At 44.8% G+C, this 10,420-nt stretch overlaps 1 protein-coding gene across 2 annotated transcripts in view; it reads left to right on the top strand.

The window, feature by feature from the left end:
* The first annotated feature begins 295 nt into the window (after positions 1-295).
* CHCHD3 (coiled-coil-helix-coiled-coil-helix domain containing 3) overlaps positions 296-10,420 on the top strand; it is a 230,048-nt gene continuing 219,923 nt past the window's right edge. The window contains exons 1-3 of one of the 2 annotated variants that reach the window (XM_088141427.1): positions 341-455; positions 1,231-1,343; positions 6,476-6,581. In XM_088141427.1, coding sequence (XP_087997553.1) covers positions 1,299-1,343; positions 6,476-6,581 — 151 coding nt within the window. In that variant the 5' untranslated portion in view covers positions 341-455; positions 1,231-1,298. Of the gene's footprint in view, positions 456-1,230; positions 1,344-6,475; positions 6,582-10,420 lie in introns of both variants that reach the window. The other variant, XM_088141426.1, reaches the window with a different exon arrangement.

Genomic DNA, 10,420 nt, shown 5'->3' with positions numbered 1-10,420 from the left:
GGTCACAATTTTACATTACAGCTTTGCCTGCCTTCGGAGCACCACCTTGGAACTCCAGCCCCCAGAGTGCAACGCTACGACGCCTCTTCGAGTTCGCTCCCAGCTTGCCTTGCGCCGAGGCTGCCTTGCCGTAGTGCATTCCGGGAGTCGTGGTTCTCCCGGAAAGTTTCCTGCTTGGACCCGAGAGCGGGAGAAAGAAAAGTTTCCACTCCGCCCCTCTGGGTCGGGCTGTTGCCGGAGTAACGGCTTCCTCGCCAATAGGCGCGCGGCGCGAGTCGCGGCGGGCCAATGGCGGCGCACCGGTGGGCGGGGCTCAAGTCTCCTTGAGCCCCGCGCCGCGGCCTAGTCAGTCTGACCCGGCCTCGGGCGCCATGGGTGGCAGCGAGAGCATTCCCCGGAGGGTCACCTTCGAGGCGGACGAAAACGACAACGTCACGGTGGTGAAGGGCATCCGGGTGAGGCTGGCGGCCCGCTCCCTGGGACCCCTCGGGCGACCCTTCGCCCGGCGGGGGACCCTTCCCTCTGGGGGTGAGGGGTCTGCGGCGGCTGGGCCCCCCGTCGTTGCCTTGGCAGCAGCAGCAGCAGCATAAAGCGAGAAGCTGCTGAGGGGGAGGAGAGGACGGGCAGCCTCGGCCTGCGGAACTCGCGGCCTCGTGATGTTCCGGATCGCGCCTCCTGCGGCGATTCTCGAGCAAACCGAGGCGGGTGGGGCTGGCCGCAGGGGACCCCCCCGCCCCCCCGCCCCCCCGAGCCTCCTTCGCCATCGCTTGCTGAAAATTGCCTGGCACTGAGGAGACCCTGCAAACCCGCCCCCCAATCCAGCCACCCGTTTTGCATAGGTGCCCCCCGAAAGATGGCACCCATGGCCCCCTGCAGGGGTTGAGCTTCATGTGGGGAGCGGGGGGGCCCGTGGCTTCGCCCCTCTGCGGAGAGATCCAGTCTTACGGCCCAACTGCAAACCGGGCGACCCCGCTCGAACCCCCTCCTGGTCTGTAAGGCGGGTGGCGCTTGGCTGCGGTGTTCTGCAGACCCGCAAAGTTGGGTTAGGCGAGTTGAGTGGCGTGTTGCGTGAAGACAGAGCGCCCTGAAAGTCATTGGGGCCCCTCGGTGGGTTTTCTGCACCCCCAGTGAGGGTTGTCTCTTTTTACTGCGTTTATATTCTGCCTTTTCTGGGAGCGGCCAAGGTGTACGTGACTTTCTCCTCCTCTCATTTTATCCCTGTAACAACAGCCCTGTGAGGTAGGTTGGAGAGAGTGACAGGCCTGAAGCTACCCAGGAAGCCCCATGAGATCGGATTGATGCCTCCATCCAGCGTCTGTCTTGTTAGATTGTGCCGAGTCTTGGTATATCTACCTCATAGCTTGTTTTACGTTCTAACCACATTATAACATGGTTTGCATGGTTTTGGAAGGAGGGTGTGCCTATTATTCATGAATGGTTGTTAAATGAGAGGGAAGTCATTGTGGTTCATATGGTTGAGGTGAAGACATCATGCCATTAATTAGGTTGCATCAATTCATGTCATTTGCATCACTGTGTTATGGCACAAATGGAGCCATGATATAATTTGCATTATTTGTATAATGACATACATACATACATACATACATATATATATGTCTGTCTGTGTGTGTGTGTGTGTGTATAGTAAATCCCAACAGAAGGTTAGTCTACTGCCTGTGAAGTTTGTGGTAGGAGGATCTGATACATCAAGGTTTTGCTGTGTGGCAGTTTGGAAATCATAGTTTATGGCTGGGCCAGGTTCACACCTAACTCCATCATTGCTGGATCAGCTAATTACAATTAAAACAAACTGTGGCTGAGGGGGACGCACCTGCAGGGACCTTGTGTTTCTGATCCTACCTTTCTGATCTATAAGGGAGATTTTCCCATATGGGTGTTCCTGTAGAGATAGGATCAGCATGAGGAATTAGCAATGTAGGATGGTTTGTCTAAGTGGGTTCCCCAATGTGCTGGCTGAAAAAATGACTGAACGTGTTGTGTGAATCCAGATATTTTCTAAACTATGTTTAAATGAAACAAGGATTAATGTATTTTATTATTTATTTCTTGTTCCAATTTATATGGCTGCCCATCTCATATATATGATACTGGGCAGTTTACAAACAGATGAAACAATATAAAAATAACCAGACAATACAACAATTAAAAACAGTAAAAGCAATACAAAAACATAAAAAAACATCATATAAAATTCATAGTCAAGATAATCACATCTAACAATAACACTCAGTACAGCCACTGTGCCAGCTCTGTCGCATTACCTGGTCAAAACCATGTTTTCATTTTTTTTCGAAAGACTAGCAGAGCGGAGCCAATCTAATCTCCATGGGGATGACGTTCCACAGGGTGGGCACCAGAGCAGAAAAGGCTCTCTTCCTTGACCCTGCCAGTGGACACTCCCTAACTGATGGGACCTGGAGCGTGCACCTCCTTCCAAATCTTATGGGAGGGGTAGATGTGATTAGGGAGAGGTGGTTCCTCAGATAATCCAGTTCCGTGCCATGTAGGGCTGTATATTTATTACCAGCACCTTGAATTGGACCCGGAAGCAGACGGGTAACCAATGCAGCTTGCGGAGCAGAGGTGTAGAGTGCATTGATTGAGGTATGCACATAACTCCCTGTTCAGCCATGTTTTGTGCCGGTAGAAGCTTCCAAATACTTTTCAAGGGCAGCCCCATGTAGGGCATGTTGCAGTAATCCATACAAGAGGTGACCAAAGTGTGAGTGACTGTGAGCAGGGCTTCCTGGTCCAGGAATGGGTGCAACTGGCACACAACATGGAGTTGTGCAAAGGTCCTCCTGGCCACCTGCTGCCACCTGCTCTTCAAGCAGGAACTGAAAGTCCAGAATGGCCCTTAATTGCACATAGGTTGTGTTTTGGGGTAGTGCAGCTCCATCCAGAACAAGAGATGAAAGTCCCTGGGACTGGGGGGTTCCAGCACCCGAAGCCACTTAGGGTTGAATTGAACCCTGTTGTTCTACATCCAAACCCCCACATCCTCCAAACAAGGCCACCACAGCATCACTTAGTTGGCTGGGGGTGGAGATAAAAAGCTGGATATTATCAGCATGCTGATGGTACCTCACTCTGTGCTGTTGGATAACCTCATGCAGTGGTTTCATGCAGATGTTAAATAGGAGCAAAGAAAGTACCAAATCCTGTGGCACCCTGCAAAGCAGGGACCAAGAGTGGGACCTTTCCCCTCCCCCAATCAGTACCAACTGGAACCGACTCTGGAGGAAGGAAACAATACAGGTAGTCCTCACTTACCAACCATAATTGGGACTGGCAACTCTGTCACTAAGTAACATGGTCAGAAAGTGAAAAATCATGTGACTGTGCCCAACTTATGATAGCAGTTTGTCAGTTCCAGCTGTGGTCATTAAGCAAATCACCCATGGATGTTAAGTGTGACAAAATGTGACCATGACTTGCCACTTTCTGCCAGCTTCTCCACTGACTTGTCCAGATAATTGCTTCATCTGGGATCCTCTGAAGCTGCTGCGCAACAACCCTCCCTGAAAAGGGAAGGTTGGAGACTGGATGAAAATTGTCCAGAACGGTTGGGTCTAGTGAATGGCTTCTTGAGGTGGGGGTGAACCAATGCCTCTTTAAGAGAAGGGAAAACCCCCTCTGGCAAGGAAGAATTCCCCACCGCAAGCACCCAACCACTGCCAGCACCCAACCACATGTCACATCCTGGGTGGTCTTAGCCAACTAGGATGGAAAGGGATCTAACATACAGGTGGCTGAGCTCACAGTCATGAGGACCGTGTCCACTTCCTCAGGTCCAACAGGATCAAACTCCCCCCAGGTAATGAGCAAGACTGTGCCCCAGTCACCTCCATAGGACATGCTCCAAGGATGGAGTCTAACTGGGAGCTGATCCAAGTGATTTTGTCCAACAGATGCCCAGCATATTCCTCTGAATGGCCTTGCAGTTAGACCTCTGAGCCCAATTTATCCAAAAGGGCTCAGGTCACCCTAAACAAGGCCGCTGGACAGCGCTTTGTGGATGCAATCAGGGCAGAGAAATGTTGACACATGGGCGTGATCCGATCCAAAGTGTTATGGAAATATGGCCCTAAGATCTAATGTTGAAATGGTACCTCCCCCCCGACCCAGAGTCACTCTGTAGTGAGATGGGCAGTGACAAATTTGAAATATAAATAAATAAACAATTCTAGGGCTACTCAATTATTTCAGCCTTTGCCAATCTGGAGCAACCTATGTATATAAGAACTGCAACTCCCAGAATTTGAAACCAGAATGGCCAGTGATGATGCTGAGTAGGAATTCTGGGATTTACAGTCCCTAAGCATTTGAAACTGAAGAAAATTGCTTTTCTGATCGTCCTATTCCATCACATGTTCAGCCTTCTGTAATGCTCTACAAGTCTCAGCAGCCATTGTTCTCCTTTTTTGTCTTTCTCTCTCCTCCATCCACAACCTTATATTTACGTTTATCAGCAGCTCTGAACAATTCCTTCTCTGCTATACCTTGGATAAGTTTCCTTTCTTCTGGGGCTTAATGTCAAATACTGCCACTAAATACCTTGCTTGTCTGACATGTCCAGAGGAGTTGGAATTTGCAGCGTTGTGTATTTACAGCAGAAGAGCACTAGATTTTTTTCTTTCCAGACGGCTCATCCCTTTCGGTAATTTGGTTTGTAAACTAAGGAAGAACCAGGTGCTTTCATGTGAAGCGGTGTGTCTCATCCCCAATAGACATTTTTTTCCATGCTGCTATGTATGTAGATGACCTCTCCAAGCTTCTGTGGTTTAGACCAGTTAAAACCTCCTCCTCCCCCAGTTTTCCATTGGCTTTTTAAAAAGACCCTTTATTTCCTCTTATTATTGTTTGTCATCAATTGCATTAGACTGGTATTAATATTGCTGTTTTAATATTGGCTCTCTTTTATTGCCATTGCATGCCAGTGATTTGAGACGAAGCTCTTGGCAGAAGCGGGAAATAAAGAAGAGCCCGGCTGTTTGGTTGACCCTGAATGACAAGGGAGAGATTAGAAGCGAGATGGGCTGAGCCATCTCCTGTCTGTCTGGTGGTGATGAGACCTCCTCGCCATTTCTGAAGCCTATGTAAGCAGTGTTTCTCAACCATTAACAACTAAGATGTGTGGACTTCAACTCCCAGAATTCCCCAGCCAGCATGGCTGGCTGGAGAATTCTGAAAGTTGAAGTCCACTGATCTTAAAGTTGCCAAGGTTGAGAAACACTGATATATAGACACTTCAAAAGAAAAATGAAAGGCGGAGGATGAAACGAGGAGCTGTTGGTGTGACACTTGAGGAAGGTTCTGCTTTTTCCTGCCTCTTTGATTTTGGGGCCCCTTTCCCTATCCTCATTTTCTGTTAAGACTTCTCCAACCCTTTATTGCCTCCACCTAATCTCTTTGGTTGTTCACCTGTAAACAAGGGCTCCTGTGTTCTCATGACATCGCCCAGCTTGACGTCCCTTTTTTGTCCCTGAAGCTTAGTAACAAAGACATTAAGGAGCTGAAACTATAGAGTGCTATTGCTGCAGAATATTACTTTTCAACCATGCAGTCTGGAAACCTTTATGTGCCAGTGCTCGAATTAACGTTCCTTCTGCTCTTGAGGCTGTAATTCTAACACGACTGTCTCTGAAGGGCTTCCCCTTTTTCCAGCAGTGCCCCAACCTTAATGCTCCGACTGGATTCCGGTATTCTAATCATGGACATATTGAAGATTGCAGCCCCTAGCTTAGGGAGCAACTTATGGGCCGTGTGTGCGCCTCCCCGGGGGTATTTTGTGTGTGTGTGTGTCCCTGGAGGCCTGCCCCTCAAGACTGTGCTGTTGAAAATTGGTTGCAAATTGCTAAATAATAGGGATGGAATTTTCTTCAAGACTTCTGAAAATAAGTAGCTCTTTTAAGTCTTGGATTGGCTTCATGCTTCTATATTTCTTTGAAGAAAAACACCCAATCCCCCCCTCCTCTCCTTGGGAAAAAGGCCAAAGAAATTCTATCCTCGCCAATGACATTATTGCTCTGCATCCTGTGGCTCTTGGCTGCTGAAAAATGATAGATTTAAAAAAGGGAGACCTTTGCCTCCAAAGTGACTGCCAGCCTCTATTCTGAGTAGAGTTTAGAAGTTTCCAGCATCTTACAGAGTTCCCATTTTTATGCTATTTTATTTTAAAGGCAAAGGATAGTAAAGGTTGAAGGATGAGTTTAGTGCAGGAAAATCACATCTAATAAATTTCCATTTCCACTTACTTGGTAGTAGCTTAAAATACATTATAAGATTTTAAACCCTCCAGGCATGTCTTTTGAGCAAAGCTATTTTAGGGCTTAGAGCTAAAATGAAATGCTAGAATACCTTGTATTTCAAACTCATACAAGATGTAGTATGGGAATTATATATGTTCTGGTAACACAGTTGAAAAACTCTTGGTGTGTGTTATTTTCAGCTCTCCGAAAATGTTATAGAGCGCATGAAAGAGCCTTCTTCCCCCGGTGGAAAACCTCAGCAGAAATTGGGTTCTAGTGATCATACCTCCATTGAAGGAGCTGCAGGTATGTCTCTATTTTCTCTGGTAAGACATGTATATAATCCAGAAGTTATTTTTGTTCAAATCATTAATAAAATATTTGGTTAACCTGTAAGTGATTATTAAAAACCATCTAAGAACCATTTCTACTGGCCTATGACAGATACACAAGAACACTCAAACACACATTATACAGTGAGTGTGTTCAATCATTGTATGAAGCCATTATGTAATCTGTTTGGATTTGACCAAGCATGTTGTGTGAACTCATCCAGTTGTGGTTAATTCAATAGGTCATGGGTAAACAAGCTGTTGTTTTGCCAGTGTCATGAAGGGCTAATTGACCAACTCCTGTCACATCATAAATTCATCTCCCCATGCTCTGTTTTAGATCTTTTAAAGAATCTAGTCATAGAGTTGGGTGAAGTATGGAGAAATGAGGAAGACTGAAGAGAGAACAGGTGCTTGATTCACTGATGTTAGCCCTTCAAGGTAGTCCAGACAAGAAGCACAACAACGAACCCTAGCACTATCTTTATTGTAAGGTTACATTAGCAGTATCTTGCAAGACTGAAAGTATTCCTCCCTCCCTTTCCTTTTACTTTCCAGAAAGCTAGGGAGGGTCCCTTCTGAAACACTTCCCATGCTTCCTCTCCTGTGGGTTGAGATATCTTTTACATACTAGTTGTCCAGTATGTGACTCTTCCTCCTGTTTCCCAAGGTCATTCCCTCATACCATTCATTACACTGATGGGCACATCTGTCCCATTCTCAGTGAAGATGGGGGCAACCCTGGCAATAGAGAAAGCAGCAGAGAGATTTATTTTTAAGCTCTGTTCACAGGCCTCTTTAAGTAAAAAGTGGCACATTCTCAACACACTTGCAGGTTCTACTTTTCATTACTCTTAAGGAGAAGCTTGTTTCTAATACATGGTGATCTGGCATAGTGCATGCCAGACCTGTTGATCTCAAGCAGTGTAAAACGAAGTTACAAACTTCTATAACATATCACTTATTAGTTTATTTGTATCAATTTGTAGGTCACCTCCTCAGTGACATTGGAGGACTACTTCTTTCGAGCTTCCTCTTCCAATTCTTTTAGTAACTTAAAATATACTAAAATAATTCACTGGCATAAGACCTTTGAAGTATATAACTGATTCTTTTCGAGGGCTAAAAAACAGATGATGTCATTTCACTTCAGGTCTCTCAGTCTGATTTTGCCACCCTTGTTTTCTTAAAGACATTCTGCAAAAGTCTTCTTGATAGGTGAGTTTTTTCTTTTGAGTTGCAAGAGACTAAGTTCCTTGCCTGCCCCAGTATGCCCAGTTAAGATTCATTTCCTGAATTTTATTGCACTTTGCCCCTGGATTGGATCAGTATATCTGATCCTGGATTGTGGGCTAGATCTCTGTTTCTTGTAATTCTTTGTCTTGATGATCTCAGCTGTTGGTTTTCCAGTGCTAACTGGGATGTGTGAAATGTGGCTCAACTTAGCTAATTTTGAGATTCTACCTGATCTCCATACCTAGAGGGGCAACCTTTGAAAATGAGTTCTGAAAAGGGTAAAAAAAGTGTTTTGTACAGGAATTATAGCAAGGATGACAAAAACATTCTAGAAATGATAATAGTTATCATTACTACATTATAAATGGCACACTTCAACTACATATTACATTTTAATTACTTAACAATTATATCTGAGATGAAGATTCAGTATAATAATGCAAGTTTATAATACTGAGATTTGTGGTCAATAGGTATGTAACACCCAAAGTATGAACATTTTGAATATCTGCATGCTGCTGTCACCATGTGATAGGAAATGGAGTCCTTCTGATATGAAAGTCGTATTAATTTTTGTATCTTGAAGAGTGGATGAAGGAAAGGAATCTAGATACCATAGAAAGAAGATAAGCTTAATATTGCTTGCAAACAGTTCAGTTTGGTTGGAACAGACCCAGGACTTATAAACTGTGCAAAGGGGTCCTTGTGATTGTACATTCAAATTGAGCGATACTATGCTCAGCTGCCTTCAGGAAGAGAGAAATAATCTGAAATCACAAATAAACGTAAGCAGGTAGATTACTGGGAGAGATGAGAGCATGGAGAAATTTAATTTTACTAGAGTTGCTCAGTAAGCTGGAGATTCAGCCCATCTTATAAACATTTACTTCAAAGTGATTTGTGGCATCCACAAAGAGAGATTCCCTCTAATGCTTCCCCTATAAAGCATCACTGTGGTCTGTGATGCTTTGGACATAGAATAAGAGTTTAAGAAATTGACAAGTGGCCCAGGATGGTGCACTGATAATTATTGAGTAGCTCCTGCCGGTGTGCTTCATACAATAGATTCTTGGCTCTTAGGGAAGGTGTTAAGTCTTGGAGAAGCTGCAGGTTGTCTTCTGAAATTCTGTAAGCAGACATTTTCCAATAAAATCCTAAAGCTGGAAGGAGCCCTTAAAGCCATCAAAAAAAACCCCCAGCTTAGTGTAGTCCAAATTAAAGGACTGAGAGATGGTCATCCAACCCCTGCTTGAACACATCCAGCAAAGGAGAGGCCACTATCATTCTGTGTCATTGGGGCCCCCATTGAATTGCTCTTACTGAAGTTTTTTCTAACATTCAGTTGGACTATGTCTTCCTCTAACTGCAAGACGTTATTCCATTCCTGCACTCTTGAATGATGGGGAACAAATCTTACCTTTGTATCGTGTGATATCCTTTTAGGTATTTGAAGATTGCTATCATATTTTCCTATATCTCTTTTCTTTGCATGCCCAACTCCTTCAGTGTCTCCATAGGATTTCGTTTCTAATCCCCTGGTTACCCTTCTTACTCCTCTTTGAGCCTGTCTGCTGACTTTAATCTTTCTTAAAGTATGGTGCCCAGAACTAGACCTAACACTTAACATGGAGCTGACCAAAGCAGATTGAAGTAGAACATTGATGCCCAGGCATCTGGAAATTACATTTCTGTTGATGGTGCCTACAATTCCATTTGCCTCCTTTGCAATCATATCACACTGCTGACTTGTATTTCGGTTTGCAAATCGCTATTCCAGTGGTTCTTTTTCTCAAGTCCCATTATTAAATTATGTATCACCCATCTGATACCTGTCCATTTGATTTCTATAACTGAAGTGACGAACTTTGCATTTGTCTTCATGAGCAAATTTTTTTTCCTGTTATTTTCAGCCCATTTCTCTGACCTACCAAGATTTTGAATATCTAGGATATTAATGATGTTGTGTCACCTCCAAATTTAATAGGTATTCCCTCCATCTCTTCATTCAAGTAATTAATAAAAATATTGAAGAGAGTGAAGTCCACGACTGAATTGTATGGCACCTCTTCGGTATCTCTCTCCAACTTGATTATATAAAGCAGTGTTTCTCAACCGTGGCAACTTTAAGATGTGTGGACTCCAACTCCCAGAATTCCCCAGCCAGCATGCTGGCTGGGGAATTCTGGGAGTTGGAGTCCACACATCTTAAAGTTGCCAAGGTCAAGAAACACTGATGTAGAGTAAAGAGGATGACCCTAACAGAGATAGGTCAGATCTGTTACTAAAGCGACAAGGGGAAAAACATGGCACAAGTCCAAAACAAGATGAAGGTGTGCGTGAGCAACTCAAGCAGACAATTTCCTAATTCACATGACTATAAGGGGGGGGGGGCAGGGAGTAAAGCACAGCCAGACTTGCAAGATTCTGTTACTCTAGCCCAGTGTTTCTCAACCTTGGCAACTTGAAGACGTGTGGACTTCAACTCCCAGTGTTCCATCAACCTATGGCTGGCTGGGGAATTCTGGGAGTTGAAGTCCACACATCTTCAAGTTGCCAAGGTTGAGAAACACTGCTCTA

Source organism: Python bivittatus, unplaced genomic scaffold (assembly GCF_059951505.1).
Source record: "Python bivittatus isolate LINGU-HERP-01145 unplaced genomic scaffold, Pbiv_v1 ctg000330_np1212, whole genome shotgun sequence".
Lineage (NCBI taxonomy): Eukaryota > Metazoa > Chordata > Lepidosauria > Squamata > Pythonidae > Python > Python bivittatus.
This window is presented reverse-complemented; position numbering and strand designations above follow the sequence as displayed.